Here is an 18,371-nt window from a genome sequence, read left to right as displayed (position 1 = left end):
AATATAGTATTAATGGTAAGACTCTTGGTAGCGTGGAGGATCAGAGGGATCTTGGGGTCCAAGTTCATAGGACACTCAAAGCTGCTGCGCAGGTTGACTCTGTGGTTTAGAAGGCATACAGTGCATTGGCCTTCATCAATCGTGGGGTTGAGTTTAAGAGCCGATAGGTAATATTGCAGCTATATAGGACCCTGGTCAGACCCCACTTGGAGTACTGTGCTCAGTTCTGGTCGCCTCACTACAGGAAGAATGTGGAAACCATAGAAAAGGTGCAGAGGAGATTTACAAGGATGTTGCCTGGATTGGGAAGCATGCCTTATGAAAACAGGTTGAGTGAACTCGATCTTTTCTCCTTGGAGTGACAGAGGATGAGAGGTAACCTGATAGAGGTGTACAAGATGATGAGAGGCATTTATCCTGTGGATAGTCAGAGGCTTTTTCCCAGGGCTGAAGTGGCTAACATGAGAGGGCACAGTTTTAAGGTGCTTGGAAGCAGGTACAGAGGAGATGTCAGGGGTAAGTTTTTACACAATGAGTGATGTTGAGGATGTTCTACGAGTCTGTGGTGGCCAGTGCGATCATGTTTGCTGTTGTGTGCTGGGGCAGCAGGCTGAGGGTAGCAGACACCAACAGAATCAACAAACTCATTCGTAAGGCCAGTGATGTTGTGGGGATGGAACTGGACTCTCTGATGGTGGTGTCTGAAAAGAGGATGCTGTCCAAGTTGCATGCCATCTTGGACAATGTCTCCCATCCACTACATAATGTACTGGGTGGGCACAGGAGCACATTCAGCCAGAGACCCATTCCACCGAGAGGCAACACAGAGCGTCACTGGAGCTCATTCTTGCCTGTGGCCATCAAACTTTACAACTCCTCCCTTGGAGGGTCAGACACCCTGAGCCAATAGGCTGGTCCTAGACTTATTTCCTGGCATAATTTACATATCACTATTTAACTATTTATGGTTTTATTACTATTTAATTATTTATGGTGCAACTGCAACGAAAACCAATTTCCCCCGGGATCAATAAAGTATGACTATGACTATGATGAGTACATGGAATGGGCTGCCGGCGACGGTGGTGGAGGCGGAAGCGATAGGGTCTTTTAAGAGACTCCTGGATAGGTACATGGAGCTCAGAAAAATAGAGGGCTATGGGTAACCCTCGGTAATTTCTCAAGTAAGGACATGTTCAGCACAGCTTTGCGGGCAGAAGGGCCTGTATGGTGTTGTAGGTTTTCTCTGTTTCTAAGTCTGACCCATCTTTGCTGCACTTGGACTGTTGGATATAATGTTACCTTCATATTTTGCCTTTGTAGCATCCACTTCATTGGCAACATTTAAGTATTTGAAACTTAGTGACCATTTTATGGCTTTGTGTACTTCAGCTTCTCTTGTTGCTTATCCAGATGACGTTGATCAAGCAAGCTAGAGCTGTATTTCCCCATAAAATCCAGATTGCTTGTTCTTCCCCTGTATCCTCAGTAGATGAGCTCTTCAGTCTGCCCTGTCTGAGCACTGCAATGACATTTTCCCTGACTAGTAATTCCACCCCTTCTCCTTTAATTCTTGCTGCTCTATCACTTCTAAAACAGAACACTAATCTGCCAACCCTGCCCCTCCTGTAACCAAGTCTCACTAATGGCTACAATGTCATAATTTCACGTGTTGATCCATGCCCTCAGCTCATGTGCCTTTGCTACAGTACTCCTTGCATTGAAAGATTCATAATTCAGAACCATGCTCAACCTTTCGATTCCTAATTTTGTACATAAGCAAAGTTTCTGGTTTGCACATGTATCTAATGAATTCCCGGTTTATGAACAGTATGGCTGAAGAAAGACTGATTTGGGATGCTGTTTTTGAATGGAAATGTAGAATAAGGTTTATTCTCGCTGTCTTGTATAACGTGAAATTTGTTGTTTTGTGGCAGCAAGACGATAGAAAACATAAAATTATTATAAATTACAAAATAAATAGTGCAAAAAGAAAAGTATAACAAGCTAGTGTTCGTGGCCTGTTTAGAAAATCTGATGGCAGAGGGTATGTAGGTATTCCTGAATCATTGAGTGGGAGTCTTGAGGCTCCCGTACCTCCTCCCAGATGGTAGTAACAAGAAGAGAGTATGTCCCAGTTGGTGAGGGTTCTTGATGATGTATGCTGCCTTTGAGGTACTGCTTCTTGGCGTTGTCCTTGATGATGGAGAGGATTGTGCCTGTGCTGGAGCTGGTAGAAGAGGGTTACAACCCTCTGCAGCCTCTTGCAGTCCTGCCCATTGGTACCTCCTTACCAGACAGTGATGCAGCTTGTCAGAATACTCTCCACCGTACAGCTGTAAAAACTTGCAGAGAGCTTCTGGTGACATACCAAATCTCCTCAAACTCACTGACAAACTGGAACCACCGGTATATTTTCTTCATAATTGTAGCCATGATCTTGGACAGATTCTTGGAGATGTTGACACCCAGGAATTTAAGTCTGTTCACCCTTAACACCATTGACCCCTCAAAGAGGTCTAGTGTGTATTCTCCATCAAAGTTGCTGGTGAACGCAGCAGGCCAGGCAGCATCTGTAGGAAGAGGCGCAGTCGACGTTTCAGGCCGAGATCCTTCGTCAGGACTAACTGAAGGAAGAGGGAAGTGTGTATTCTCCTGATTTCTCCTTCCTGAAGTCCACAATTAATTGTTTGGTGTTGCTGACAATGACTGTGTGGTTGTTGTTGAAAATCCACTCAACCAGAAACGCCAATGGGAAGCTATTGGTAGCTTAATTTTCAACAGTCCTGGCTGTTGTCTCACTTAGTGACCTACATGACCTGTGATTTCAGTAAAATGTTGTCAGAATAATAGTGCTTGTTTTGTTAGATGCTAGCAGAATGCTGAAAGGTAAAGTGAACAACTGCACCACAGTAATTATCACAGCAGTGCAAGTCAGGAGAGCGGAGCCAGTCATTGCCAATGTGATCATATTGGCTAAGATTGTGCAGTGAGAATAATGAAGAGGCTAATTGTGCATGCTATTAGGGTGGAGTAGATTGGATGACGACTACAAGATATTACATATGCTCAATTACACACAAAATTTGGCAACATTCCTTTATTCTTAAAGTGCTCTGTTGATTCAAACCACCAATGACAGTGAATTGCTGTTCAGACACCCAGAGAAATTCTGAGCAGTTAAAATGCATAAAGAATGAGAGCTGTTCCTTTTCTGTTTAACAAAAAGTTCCCCTTTCTTCCCCTCCCCTCGCTGCATTTTATATTTTCCCTTTCATTAAATTTGTACACCACAGCATGCGAACTCCTGAATGGAACATTTACTTAAATGTTCCAAGTTACATTCATGCTTTCCTGCAAGGACCCAAACTAGACATTGATATTTTAAAATAAAATGTGAAGGCATTATAAATTTGGTTCCATTTTGCTCAGTTAATAAACTCAGTCCTGCGCACAATGTTGCCCAAATATCTCCATTTTCAAATCCTAGGCCAGCCCTAGAATCTGTGATGTACTGAAAAGAGAGGTTTTCTAAGTTCTCTTTGGTTATCTCAGGCAGGGCAAAAAATGCAGTGAATTTATGGCTGGAAGTTGTAAAGGGGAATTTGAGGGAAGTTCAATATGCAAATCAGAGGTGTTTAGCTTTTTTATGTTGAGTCATGTTTAATGCAGTTCATTTTATTCAGTTCACTTCCTTATAATGTTGAAGACATTCTCTTCTTTCCTCACCTGTAATTTTAGACAAAGATATATCGTTAATTGAGTTTATTGGCATCTGCACAAGTACGCTTAGTTGCGGCAGCTTCTTGGGCACATAGCACCATATAAGCAACATTCACAAGAAAAGTTTAGATTATACAAGAAAGAACACAATTTGAATAAAAACAAAATGTTAGTGCAAAATGATGAAAGTGGTTATGGTGTTGCCAAATTAGTGATTTAGATTTTGCCAGTTGTTTGTAGAACCAAATGGTTCAAGGGAGGTAGATATTCTTGAACTGGGTGGTGTGGGACTTAAGGTTTCTGTGATTTTTGTTGAGAGGAGCTGCAAAAAGATAGTGTGGATGATGGTTGCTTTCTCAGTGTAGTGTCTCCTGTAGATACTAAAGTTTACAGTTTCAGGAATGTAAACGACAGTCCGGCTTTGACTTCTGAGCACAAAAGTAAAAGGTTAAATTTCATTTCATCACTACCAACAGGAATATAATATAATTTACCAGTTGCCAGTCTCTGCTTCTGCAAGCTGGTATCAGCATTGTATTTATTAGCACACTTACATTATACAGTCTATAATTTGCAAATACAGGTTTCTTGTTGTGGAAAGTTCCAGAAATAGTTTGCTTAGCTTCAGAATGACCAATCAGGAATTAAATTACTATCTTAAATCTATCGTTGATAATTATCTCCCTTAAATTGTCGGTTTTATTTTGGCATATCACTTCTTGTGTTGGAGGGTCTAGGCACTTGATGTTATTTCTGAAATTTATTTTTATATGTTGAGGGGTTTATATTTCCCTTGTGTAGGCTCTATTTTGTTAAAAATATGTTAGTGGTGCTAGTTTGCTTGTTGTAGATAATGGAAGCTCCGCCAATTTCTTCATAAAGCTTTTCATTCTGAAGACAAAACAACAAACTTACCACTCTGTTTTTGGTCCTCTGTTCCATTATCTCATTATGTTGATTTATTTGTAGTACATTGAAGTGTTGTACTGTGTAAAAGGCAAAATGTATATGCAGATATTGCTTCTCTATACCTTAACTGTTTTCATTTAATATCATAATCAAAGGTACATTTGTTATCAAAGTATACAACTCTGAAATTATTCATTTCTCTGGGCAGCTATGAAACCAAGAAAGAAAAGAAAGGCGTGATTATCAACCCCCAAATCCCACCACTTTGTAAAAACAAAGAACAAAAAAATGGAACAGACACATCGACACCCAAAAGTCCCTCCTCCAGCACAAAAAAATAAACAAAATGAATCAGGCACATCAACCCCAAAATCCCCCTCCCCGCACAAAAAAAAAACAGAAGATTGGGCAGGACAGAATATAAAAACTATAAGACTGAAAAAAAAAAGAGTCTGTAGTCCAAAGTCCACATCCAAACTGCAGAAAAAAACCTTGGCAATACTCTCCGGGTGCAGTGGCAGGCTCTCCCCTCTCCAGTACAGAGCAGCCAATCAAAAGACAGGCAGCTGGCACTCACCCTCTGCACTCGCTTCAATGCTTCAATCTCCCTCCTCACTTTGATCGGCGAACAATGGGAGCTTTAATTGGCAAAATGGAGCCAAGCATCGGCTTGTGCCCTGTACTGCAGCCTGCCCACTACAAGATTTATGCACACTGCCTCCCGGAATCCTTTCAGAGATTTCAGAGTGCTGGAACACCCAAACGATCTCCAAACTTCCACACTCACCTTGATGTTTCAATCGCCTTCATCACTTTAGTTGTTGGACAGTGGATGCTATAATCAGTGAAATGGGGTCAGACATCAGCTCGTGTGCCATCCTGCAGCCTTCTCACTATGAGGTTCGCTCACACTGCCTCTGCTTTCCGGAATCCTCTCAGAGACTGCAGTACGCTGAAGCACCCGAACCATCTCCAGACAACAAAACACAGGCTCCAACAGTTCCAGCATCACATTCAAGATGAGAAACAAATATAAAAGACATAAAAGAAGTGAAAAAGATGGTTTCATGATCTATACAGAAGATGTCGACCATAGGACCAATGTACACAGGCGTCAGCTTGACCGGAAGTTAGAATCTGCAGTTTGGTCAGAACTTTACAAAAATACAAAACAAAACTGACTATGTAAGATGTTACTAAGCAAAACAGCAACTCTACTCTCACGCTGGTTTAGGGGCCTAATGGTTGAAGGGTAATAACTGTTTTTGAACCTGGGACCTAAGCCTCCTGTACCACCTCCTGGATGGCAGCAATGAGAAGAGAGCATGACCCGGATGGTGGTTCCTTGATAATGGATGCTGCTTTCTTGTGGCAGCACTCCTTGTAGATGTGCTCAATGAAGGGGACGGCTTTTCTATTCATGAGCGTTAGTGCTTCCATACCGGGCTGTGATGCCACCAGTCCCTTGAGAAATATAAAAAAGCTCCACTCCATTAGAAGTGTTCCAGAATCAGAATTCACAACCCTACAAACAAAGCTGGATTTTTAAGAACAATTCATGAACATTTTTAAATGATAAGACCATAAGACATAGGAGTAGAATTAAGCCATTTGGCCCATTGGGTGTGCTCCGCCATTCAATCATGGCTGATCCTTTTTCCCCCTCCTCAGCCCCACTCCTGGCCTTCTCCCCAGAACCTTTGATGCTTTGTCCAATCAAAAACCTATCAAACTCTGCCTTAAATACACCCAGTGGCGTGGCCTCCACGGCTGCCTGTGGTAATAAATTCCAAAACTTTGCCATCCATTGGCTAATGAAATTTCTCTGCATCTCTGTTTTAAATGGACACCCTTCTATCCTGAGGTTGTGCCCTCTTGTCCTATACTCTCCGCCACAGGAAACATCCTTTCCACATCTACTCTATCTAGGCCTTTTAACATTCAAAAGGTTTCAATGAGATCTCCCACTCCCCCATCACCTTTCTAAATTCCAGTAAGTACAGACCCAGAGCTATCAAATGTTCCTTGTATGATAACCTTTTCATTCCTGGACTCATCTTTGTGAACCTCCTCTGGACCCTCTCCAATGCCAGCATATTTCTTCTAAGATGAGGGGCCCAGAACTGTTCACAATACTCAAGGTGAGGCCTCACCAGTGCCTTATAAAGCCTCAGCATCACATCCCTGCTCTTGTATTCTAGACCTCTTGAAATGAATGCTAACATTGCATTTGCCTTCCTCACCACTGACTCTACCTGCAAGTTAAACTTAGGATGTTCTGCACAAGTACTTGCAAGTCCCTTTGCACCTCAGATTTTTGGATTTTCTCCCCATTTAGAAAATAATCTGCACATTTATTTGTTCTACCAAAGTGCAGACCATGCATTTTTCAACTTTGTATTTCATTTGCCACTTTCTTGCCCATTCTCCTAATTCAAGTCCTTCTACAGCCTACCTGTTTCCTCAATACTACTTGCCCCTCCACCAATCCTCATATCATCTGCAAACTTGGCAACAAAGCCATCTATTCCATCACCTGTATCATTTATGTACAGCATAAAAAGAAACTGTCGCAAAACCGACCCATGCAGAACACTCCTAGTCACTGGCAGCCAACCGGAAAAGGATCCTTTTATTCCCACTCTCTGCCTTCTACCAATCAGCCAATGCTCTAACCATAGCAGTAACTGTCCTGTAATACCGTGGTTTCTTAACTTGGTAAGCAGCCTCGTGTGTGACAGCTTGTCAAAGGCCTCCTGAAAGTCGAAATATATGACATCCACTGCATCCCCTTTATCCTACTTGTAGTCTCCTCAGAGAATTCCAACAGATTCGTCAAGATTTTCCCTTAAGGAACACATGCTGACTTTGTCTTATCTTGTTTTGTGTCACCAAGTACTCCATAACCTCATACTTAACAATTGACTCTAACTAATTCCCAACCACTGAGCTCAGGCTAACTGGTCTATGATTTCTTTTCTGCTGCCTTCCTCCTCTTAAAGAGTAGAGTGATACTTGCAATTTTCCAATCATTTTCAAAATACTAATTTAGTTTATCTGCCATCTCCTTGTCCCCGTTATTATTTCTCTGGCCTAATTTTCTGGCAGTCTTATATCCACTCTCATCTCTTTTTTTACATACTTGAAAAAGCTTTTACTATCCACTTTGATATTGTTTGCTAGCTCATTTTCATATTTCATCTTTTCCCCTCCTAATGCTTCTTTTATTTGCTCTCTGTAGGTTTTTAAAAACTTCCCAATCCTGTCTCACACTAACTTTTGTGTCAAAACTTTTGCTTTTACTTTAGCTTTGACTTCCCTTGTCAGCCATGGTTGTACTATTTTGCCATTTGAGTATTTCTTTGTCTTTGGAACACATCTATCCTGCACCTTCCTCGTTTTTCCCAGAAACTCACACCGTTGCTGCTCTGCTGACATCCCTTCCAGCAGCTCCTTCCAACTTACTTTGGTCAACTCCTCTTTCATACCACTGTAATTTCCTTTAATCCACTGAAATGCTGCTACGTCAGACTTTACTTCCTCCCTATCAAATTTCAGGTTGAACTTAATTATGTTGTGATCACTGTCTCCCAAGGGTTGTTTTACCTTAAGCTCCCTAATCACCTCTGGTTCATTGCATAACACCCAATCAAGTATAGCTGATCCCCTAGTAGGCTCAACAACAAACTGCTCTAAAAACTGCTCTAAAAAGCCATCTTGTAGGCATTCCACAAACTCACTCTTGATTTTCAACCTGATTTTCCCAGTCTACCTGCATGTTGAAATCTCCCATGACCATCATAACATTGCTCTTTTGACTCACCATTGCTATTTCCCATTGTAATCTGTGGTCCACATCCCAGCTATTGTTGGGAGGCTTGTATATAACTGCCACTGGGATCCTTTTACCTTTGCAGTTTCTTAACTCAACCCACAAGGATTCAACATCTGATCCTATGGCACATCTTTCTACTGATTTGATGCCATTCTTTACCAGCAGAGCCACACCACTCCCTCTGCCTACCTTCCTATCCCTCTGATACGGCATGTAACCTGGGACATTCAGCCAAGGTTCAGAGTGTTGAAGTCCGATGCTGTAGCCTGGTTATTTAACTCTAGATGTGTATTAGCTGTGGTAATTATTGCCAGATTAACAACTAGGTGAAATGGTTGCAGTGACAAGAATTACAAAAGGTGGTTGTGAAGACCTTCTCTGCTGTTTGACAAATTAATTTAACATTGTGTGAGACTTATGACAAAGTTTTATGTTAAACCTAATTTTATTGAATAATTTTTGTCTAATTGCATTCCTATGCTTGTAGCTTAATTATGCCACTGTCCCTTTCACTCATCTCACTCTGACTTGTGTGAAAGGAGAAAACCAGGATAGCAATATTCAGACCAATTAAATGAAAATTGAGTAGTGCTTACCTGCTGGTGTGACATTAATACTGTCTTTCTCTGAATAAGATGGGATCAAAGATCCTTGGGTCTCATCGTAATGCACTGCTGGTAGGTGCTGCAGTGTGTCTGAAACATGCAGTTTCAGTTATGTATCTCAGGTTCTGAAGGAGGTAGCTGAAGATATTGCAGAGGCATTAACAATAACCTTTCAAGAATCAATAGATTCTAGCATTGTACTGGGTGACTGGAAAATTGCAAATGTTACTCCGCTATTTAAGAAGGGTGGGAGGCAGCAGAAAGGAAACTGTAGATCTGTTAGCCTGACATCAGTGGTTGGGAAGTTGTTAGAATCGATTGTTAGGGATGAGATTATGGAGTACCTGGAGGCACATGACAAGATATGCCAAAGCCAGCATGGTTTCCTGAAAGGAAAACCCTGCCTGACTAACCTATTGCAATTTTTTGTGGAAGTTACAAGCAGGGTAGACAAAGGAGATGCAGTGGGTATGGTGTACTTGGATTTTCAGAAGGCCTTTGACAAGGTGTCGCACATGAGGCTGCTTAGCAAGATAAAATCCAATGGAATTACAGGGGAGTTACTGGCATAGGTGGGGCATTGGCTGATCGGCAGAAAACAGAGAGTGGGAATAAAGGGATCCTATTCTGCTGACTAGTTCCTCCAGCGTACTGTAAGTGTTGCTCCTATTCTGCTGACTGCTGGTTACCAGTGGAGTTCCACAGGGGTCGATGTTAGGACGCTGCTTTTTAAGATGTATGTCAATGATTTGGACTATGGGTTTAATGGATATGTGGCTAAATTTGCTGATGATACAAAGATAGGTGGAGGAGCGGGTAGTGTTGAGGAAACAGGAGAGCCTACAGGGATACTTAGATAGTTTACGGGAATGGGTAAAGAAGTGGCAAATGAAATACAATGTTGAAAAGTGTATCGTCATGCACTTCGGTGGAAGAAATAAACGGGCAGACTATTATAGAATATAAGAGCAGGGATGTGATGTTGGGGCTCTATAAGGCACTTGTGAGACCACATGGAGTATTGTGTGTAGTTTTGGGCTCTTTATATTAGAAAGGATATACTGACATTGGAGTTGATTCATGAGAATGATTCCAGGAATGAAAGGGTTACCTTATGAGGAACGTCTGGCAGCTCTTGGGCTGCATTCCCTGAAGTTTAGGAGAATGAGGGGATCACATAGAAACATTCCTAATGTTAAAAGGCCTGAGCAGATTAGTTGTGGCAAAGTTATTTCCTGTGGTAGAGAGTCCAGGACAAGAGGGCACGGCTTCAGGATTGCAGAGTGAGCTGATTTTTTTTTCCTTCTAACCTTTTCTCATAATTTTTTTTTATTTCAAAATATACTTTATTCAAAAATAAATATGTACAATAAACTATTCAATAACTTTTCATCCTTTACATACGTTTCCATTATAGTCAGTACATATCCGTATTTATAGCCACCCACATGGCACTCCAGTAGTTCAGCTTACCATATCATTGTTGAGGGGTATACTCCCCGCTCACCGACCCCTCTCACTCCCACGGGTGGAGAAACCTATACCGTGGTCCTTCCCCACTGGGCCCTTGCGGTGGCTGCACCGAGTTTCAGTGCGTCCCTCAGCACGTACTCCTGCAGCCGAGAATGTGCCAGTCAGCAGCATTCTCCCACGGACATCTCCATGTGCTGGTAGATCATCAAGTTTCGGGCCGACCAAAGAGCGTCTTTCACCGAGTTGATGATCTGCCAGCAGCACCGGATGTTGGTCTCCGTGTGTGTCCCCGGGAACAGCCCGTAGATCAGAGAGTCCTCTGTTACGCAGCTGCTGGGGATAAAACGTGACACTAGCCCGTCCATCCTCCTCCACACCCTCTTTGCGAACTGGCAGTGTGCAAAGAGGTGGGTCACAGACTCCTCCTCACTGCAGTCCTCCCGTGGGCAGTGGGGTGCGGAGACGACGTTCCGGGCGTACAGGAGGGCTCCGACTGGGAGGGCCCCTCTCACTGCCAGCCAGGCGAGGTCTTGGTGCCTGTTGGTTAGATCTGGCGATGAGGCATTTTGCCAGATGAACTGGACAGTCTGCTCAGGGAACCACCCCACTGTGTCCATCACGTCCTTCTCCTGCAGTGCCTGCAGGACACTACGTGCCGACCACTGCCTGATGGCCCTGTGGTCAAAGGCGTTCTCCTGGAAGAACTTTGCTATGTAGGACAGGTATGCCGGCAACGACCAGCTGACTGGGGCGTTGCGCGGGAGTGGGGCCAGACCCACCCTTCGTAGCCAGGGCGACAAGTAGAACCTGGGCACATAGTGGTACTTGGTGCCCACATACCTGGGCTCTACACACAACCTGATGCAGCCACATACGAAGCTGGCCATCAGGGTGAGGGCGACATTGGGGACGTTCTTGCCCCCGTTGTCCAGGGACTTGTGCATGACGGTCCGTCTCACCCGCTCCATCTTGGATCCCCAGACGAATCTGAAGACAGCCCGGGTGATTTCCGAGCTGTAGGAGTGGGGGCCGGGCCAGACCTGCGCCAAGTACAGCAGCCCTGAGAGCACCTCACACCTGACTACCAGCTTCTTGCCCGTTATCGACAGGGAGCGCCCTCCCCACAGTTCCAGTTTCTGTTTCATCTTGGCAGTCCGCTCCTGCCAGTTCTTGTTGCACGCCTCAGCCCCTCCGAACCAGATCCCCAACACCTTCACGTGGTCAGACCTGCTGGTGAAGGGGATGCTGGATCGGTCGGGCCAGTTGCCGAAGAGCATGGCTTCGCTCTTCGTGCGGTTGACCCTGGCCCCCTACGCTAGCTCGAACTGTTCGCAGGTGCCAATCAACCTGCGAACTGACCTCGGATCAGAGCAGAAGACGGTGACGTCGTCCATGTACAGGGAGGTTTTCACTTGGGTCCGTCCACTGCCTGGCAGCGTCACCCTTCTTATGCCCTCATCCCTCCTGATGGCTTCCGCAAAGGATTCTATGCAGCAGACAAACAAGACAGGGGAGAGGGGACAGCCCTGCCTGACTCCAGACCTGATGGGGAAGCTGTCTGTTTCCCACCCGTTGATCTGGACTGCACTACGGATGTCTGTGTAGAGCAGTCTGATCCAATTGCAGCAGCCCTTGCTATTTAGGTGGTGTGGTTGAGGTGACGGTGAGAGCCTTATCTTTGTACTTGTACAGCAACAGTTTGTGTATGCTTGTGGCTACAAAAGAACTAACATTTGCGTATTAGGAGTATTTGCTATAAGGAAGTTTTTACCCAAGGAGGAGGTACTTCTGAGAAGTGAGATGGAGATTATGTTCTAAAGCTTCAGAGTATTTTAGTTTGTAACAAGAGCATCAATAGGTTGTTTCAGATAATGGGTTATTGTCTCAAGTGAGCATTGAGCAATTCATGTATTTGAAGTGACACATAGGATCTATTTTCCATGACTACATTCCTGGCAGAAATGCAAATTTGACAAAACATGCCCATTTGTATTTTGTCAATTCAAAGTATTTCTCATAAATGGGTGGATAATTTACAACAACAACAACACAGTTTGTCATCACAGGTATTATGCAATGTTGGGGTTTCCCAAGATTACGTTATAGTTTGCATCAGGAACCTATTCAAAGTCAGTTTGCAAGAAGTATTATTGATTATTTCTGAAGTAACTTCCCTGTTTGATTATATTGTTTCAGTTGGTATCTCATGCATGTGGTTCTAAAAAAATTGTCAATTTGACTTGTGTTCCTCAAGCTTAGCACATAAACAGAAAGGAAATATTAAGCCAGAGTTTAGCTCCATGGACTGGAGTGCAATAACGTATTTTGATACCTGGCCTTAATGTGAACATTGAGCTGTCATAAAGTCCTGCCAAACTTTTGTCTCAGTCAATATCATTATTAATTATTGTTTGTGATACATTCTTGGCACGGAATGGGGCATTATGGATCAGGCGAGCAGTAGGCAGCAAGACATCTGAATTGTATATTGCTACACATATAATGTACTAAAGGCATTTTAGAGGTAATTTTACACAGAATTCTGCATTAATCATGCAGAACATTTACTCAAGCCCAACAAAGTGTGTTTTTTTTAAAGCTGCACTAATTCTGCAATCCTTCAAGCCCTGATGGATACTGCCCTCCTGTGTATTATAGGAGGAAATGGCAGAAATTAGTTCAGTAGGAGGGGGCTTTGGAGGAGGTAACAACCATAGCAGACCCTGCTGGAACATGGAGAAATTATCCTGGTGTTGGTAACATGGGAAGGAAGAATGGGGTCCTTCTAGAAAACAGATGCCAGAATACTATTTGCACTTTGCATTAAATACAGTGGCATGCAAAAGTTTGGGCACCCCTGGTCAAGATTTCTGTTACTGTGAATAGTTAAGTGAGTAGAAGATGAATTTATCTACAAAAGTCATAAAGTTAAAGATGAAACATTCTTTTCAACATCTTAAGCAAGATTAGTGTATTATTTTTGTTTTGTACAATTGTAGAATGAAAAAAAGGAAAGGAGCACCATGCAAAATTTTGGGCACCCCAAGAGATTTGAGCTCTCAGATAACTCTTACCAAGTTCTCAGACCTTAATTAGCGTGTTAGGGTGGTGGCTTGTTCACAGTCATCGTTAGGAAAGGCCAGGTGATGCAAATTTCAAAGCTTTATAAATACCCTGACTCCTCAAACCTTGTCCCAACAATCAGCAGCCATGGGCTCCTCTAAGCAGCTGCCTAGCACTCTGAAAATTAAAATAAATGATGCCCACAAAGCAGGAAAAGGCTATAAGAAGATAACAAAGCATTTTTAGGTAGCCTTTTCCTCAGTTCGTAATGTAATTAAGAAATGGCAGTTAACAGGAACGGTGCAGATCAAGTTGAGGTCTGGAAGACCAAGAAAACTTTCTGAGAGAACTGCTCGTAGGATTGCTAGAAAGGCAAATCAAAACCCCCGTTTGACTACAAAAGACCTTCAGGAAGATTTAGCAGACTCTGGAGTGGTAGTGCACTGTTCTACTGTGCAGACACCTGCACAAATATGACCTTCATGGAACAGTCATCAGAAGAAAACCTTTCCTGTGTCCTCACCACAAAATTCAGCATCAGAAGTTTGCAAAGGAACATCTGAACAAGCCTGATGCATTTTGGAAACAAGTCCTGTGGACTGATGAAGTTAAGAAAGAACTTTTTGGCTGCAATGAGCAAAGGTATGTTTGGAGAAAAAAGGGTGTAGAATTTCATGAAAAGAACACCTCTCCAGCTGTTAAGCATGAGGGTGGATTGATCATGCTTTGGGCTTGTGTTGCAGCTAGTGGCATGGGGAACATTTCACTGGTAGAGGGAAGAATGAATTCAATTAAATACCAGCAAATTCTGGAAGCAAACATCACACCGCCTGTTTAAAAAAAAAGCTGAAGATGAAAAGAGGATGGCTTCTACAACAGGATAATGATCCTAAACACACCTCAAAATCCACAATGGACTACCTCAAGAGGTGCAAGCTGAAGGTTTTGCCATGGCCCTCACAGTCCCCGACCTAAACATCATCGAGAATCTGTGGATAGACCTCAAAAGAGCAGTGCATGCAAGACAGCTCAAGAATCTCACAGAACTAGAAGCCTTTTTCAAGGAAGAATGGGTGAAAATGCCCCAAACAAGAATTGAAAGACTCTTAGCTGGTTACAAAAAGCATTTACAAGCTGTGATACTTGCCAAAGGGGGTGTTACTAAGTACTGACCATGCAGGGTGCCCAAACTTTTGCTTTGGGCCCTTTTCCTTTTTTGTTGTTTTGAAACTGTAAAAGATGGAAATAAACAAGTAATCTTACTTAAAATATTGAAGAAATGTGTCATCTTTAACTTTATGCCTTTTGGAAATCAGGTCATTTTTTACTCGCTTAGCTATTCACAGTAACAGAAATTTTGCCCAGGGGTGCCCAAACTTTTACATACCACTGTATATCTCTTCTCTCTTCTTCATCCATACTGCCTACTGGGATAGTTGGGTCTTCAGTCCTTGTTGCTGCGACAATATTTGTATTTAACTTTAATTTGGGATATTTAGACTCTAGAATTAATCTTCCATTTTCAAATAAGGGAGCATTTGTACATTTCCAATATTTTTAATTAATGAGTACTCTTAGAGTCACAGAAAAGTACAGCACCGAAACTGGCCCTTGGGCTCATCTAATCTGTGCCAAACCATTTAAACTGCCTAATCCCATCGACTTGCATCTGGACCATAGCCATCCATACCTCTACTTTACATGTACCTATCCAAATTTATCTTAAATGTTGAAATCGAGCTCACAATCACCACCTGCGCTGACAGCTCATTTCACACTCTCACAACTCTCTGAGTGAAGAAGTTAGCCCTCATGTTCCCCTTAAACTTTTCACCTTTGATGCTTAACCCATGACCTCTGGTTATAGTCCCACCGACCTCAGTGGAAAAAGCCTGCCTGCATTTATCCTATCTATACCCCTCATAATTTTGTATACCTCTATCAAATCTCCCTTCAATCTTCTACATTACGAGGAATAAAGTTCTAACTTATTCGATCTTTCCTTATAACTCGGGTCCTCCAGTCCCAGCAACATCCTTGTAAATTTTCTCTGTACTCTTTTGATCTTTCCTGTAGCTGTTTGACCAGAACTGCACACAATACTCCAAATTAGGCGATCACAACTTCAATATAACATTCCATCACCTGTTCTCAGTACTTTAATTTATGAAGACCAATGTACCAAAAGTTTTCTTTACAGTCCTATCTACCTGTGACACCACTTTTAATGAATTATTGACCTGTATTCCCAGGTCCCTTTGTTCTACCACATTCCTTAGTGCCCTACTGTCCACTGTGTAAGACATGCCTTGGTTGGTCCTACCAAAGTGCAACACCTTGCACATGTTTGCATTAAATTCCATCTGCCATTCCTCAGCCCATTTTTCCAGCTGATCTAGATCCTGCTGCAGCTCTGATAGCCTTCCGCACTGTTCGCTACACCTCCAATCTTGGTGTCATCCGCAAATTTGCTGATCCAGTTAACCAAATTATCATCCAGATGATTGATCTAGATGACAAACAACAAACCCAGCAATGATCCCTGCAGCACACCACTAGTCACTGACCTCCAGTCGGTGAGCCAACCATCTACTTTCGAGAGGCAGCCATCTCCCACAAAGCCAATGTCTAGTCCATTTTGCTACCTCATCTTGAGTGCCAAGTGACTGAACATTCCTGACCATTCCCCCATGTGGGACCTTGTCAAATGTTTTGCTAAAGTCCACATACACAACATCCACTGCCTTGCCTTCAACTTTCATGTCAACTTCCTTGAAAAACTCTGTAAGATTGGTTAGACACAACCTATCAAGCACAAAGCCATGTGGACTATCCCTAATCAGTCCTTGTCTATCCAAATAATCTTAAGTACGATATTACATTGTGTGTTAATTCATTAATGTAGAATATCCAGGCTACATTGGAAAAATAACCACTGATGTTAAAAGTGCAGATGGTATAAAAGATCAGCATTATCTTGTCACTTAGTCTTAAAAAGGTCATGAGCCTGGTCCCTTCTCTCCATTCTCCACCCCCTTTGTCTACTACCACAATGTGATAACTACCTGTGGTCATTTATAAATAATATTTTGCTGACTGCAAATTAAAAGGCTTCTTTTTTTTTGTTTCCGTTCTCCAGCCCCCTGCTTTCCACGGCATTTATACTCATGGCCTATAATTGCATTGGATACAACATTGAACATACAGCCAAAACAGATGTAATTATTAAAATGTTTTTTCTCTTTCTTCATACAGGGCCTAAATTGCACAGTTCTATCTGGTAAGTACAATTAACATTTGTTGTTTGGTAGAGTGATATTCTGCAAATCCAACATTTAAGAGGTCTTCAAATCAGATGTGATTGGACCTTTTGGTGATAGGTTGCAAATATCTTTGTTAAATTTAGAATATGCTATCTTGAATTTTGGCCTTTGTGTTTAAAAGCTCCTGCTGTAGACATAAGGGAAAGTCTATTGTTTCAATAAATAATTCTACTCTTTAGGTTGATCTGCCATCTTGAAACCCCCTTAAGGGACTCTTAAAATGCAGATAGATAGGAAATGTCAGGATTTAGACCCAGCGTTGATGAAATAATGGCAATTTATTTCCAAGTTAGGATGGTCTGTGATGGGAAGTGAACCTACAGATGGTGCTGTTCCCATTTGCCTGTTGTCCTTGTCTTGCTGGATGAGGCTGAGGGTTTGTGAGCTCTATTTATTTTAGTGATACAGCGTGGGGTGGGCCATTCTAGCCTTCTGAGCCACATCAACCCACAACCCTGACTAACCCTCACCTAATCACAGGACAATTATCAATGACCAGTTAACCTATCCGGTACATCTTTGGACTGTGGGAGGAAACTGGAGGACCCGGAGAAAACCAATGCATTCCATGGGGAAGATGGTACAGAGGCTCCTTACAGAGCAGCACCAGAATTGAACTCCGGAGTACCGGTACCTGGAGCTATAATGGCCTTGTCCTAACCACTACACTGCTGTGACACTCAGATGCTGTCACAGTAGTCAAAGTAACTGCAATCCAGTTTGAAGATGGAGAATAGTGATGCCATGGTGTGATGGTAGTCAAGGGATTGAATGCTGAAGGTGGTAAATGGGGTGCCAGTCAAATACACTCTTTTGTCCTGAGTGGTGTGGAACTGCTTGAGTGGTGTTGAAGCTGCATTCATCCAGACAAATGGATGGTGGATATAATGAGTCAAAATGTGAGTTATTTGCAACAGGATAGCCAGCTTTTGACTTGCCTCTGGTAACAATGGTATTTACAGTATGTTGCCGGTCCAGTTGAGTTATTGGTTATTGGTGACTCCCAAGATGTTTGTTGGTGAATACCTCAACCGTGATAATGATATCGAATGTCAAGGGTAAATGATTAGACTTGTTGGAGGTGTTCACTGACTGTCATTTGGGAGTTATCAACCTATGCCTGATGCCATCTAGGTTTGCTGCATGGCTGCTCCTGTTTTTGACAAGTTGCAAATGAAATCGTATGTTGCACAATCATCAGCAAACATCCCCAGCTTTTACCTTTTTAAGGAAGGAAAAAGAACCATCCTTGTGAGGTTTGATGTCAGACCTGGGTGTCCATTATTAGGGATCCTTGAGCTGACATTTGCTCAAATGCTGCAGTGGTAGAAAATGCAACCATTCTCACCTTAACTCTGGAATTCAGAACTTGAATCCACGTTTGCAGTGCGGCTGTGGTGAGAGCTGGAGCCAAGAGATCCTTGCAAATGCAAAACTATC

General features: G+C 42.7%; 1 protein-coding gene across 1 annotated transcript in view; it reads left to right on the top strand.

The window, feature by feature from the left end:
* LOC134351625 (interleukin-17 receptor A-like) overlaps positions 1–18,371 on the top strand; it is a 64,132-nt gene that overhangs the window by 1,475 nt on the left and 44,286 nt on the right. Inside the window, exon 2 of the mRNA XM_063058024.1 lies at positions 16,864–16,888. Within this exon, the coding sequence (XP_062914094.1) occupies positions 16,864–16,888 (25 nt within the window). The remainder of the gene's footprint in view (positions 1–16,863; positions 16,889–18,371) is intronic.

Source organism: Mobula hypostoma, chromosome 9, assembly GCF_963921235.1.
Source record: "Mobula hypostoma chromosome 9, sMobHyp1.1, whole genome shotgun sequence".
Lineage (NCBI taxonomy): Eukaryota > Metazoa > Chordata > Chondrichthyes > Myliobatiformes > Myliobatidae > Mobula > Mobula hypostoma.
The sequence above is the reverse complement of the archived record's forward strand: the minus strand, read 5'-3'. Positions and strand labels throughout refer to the sequence as shown.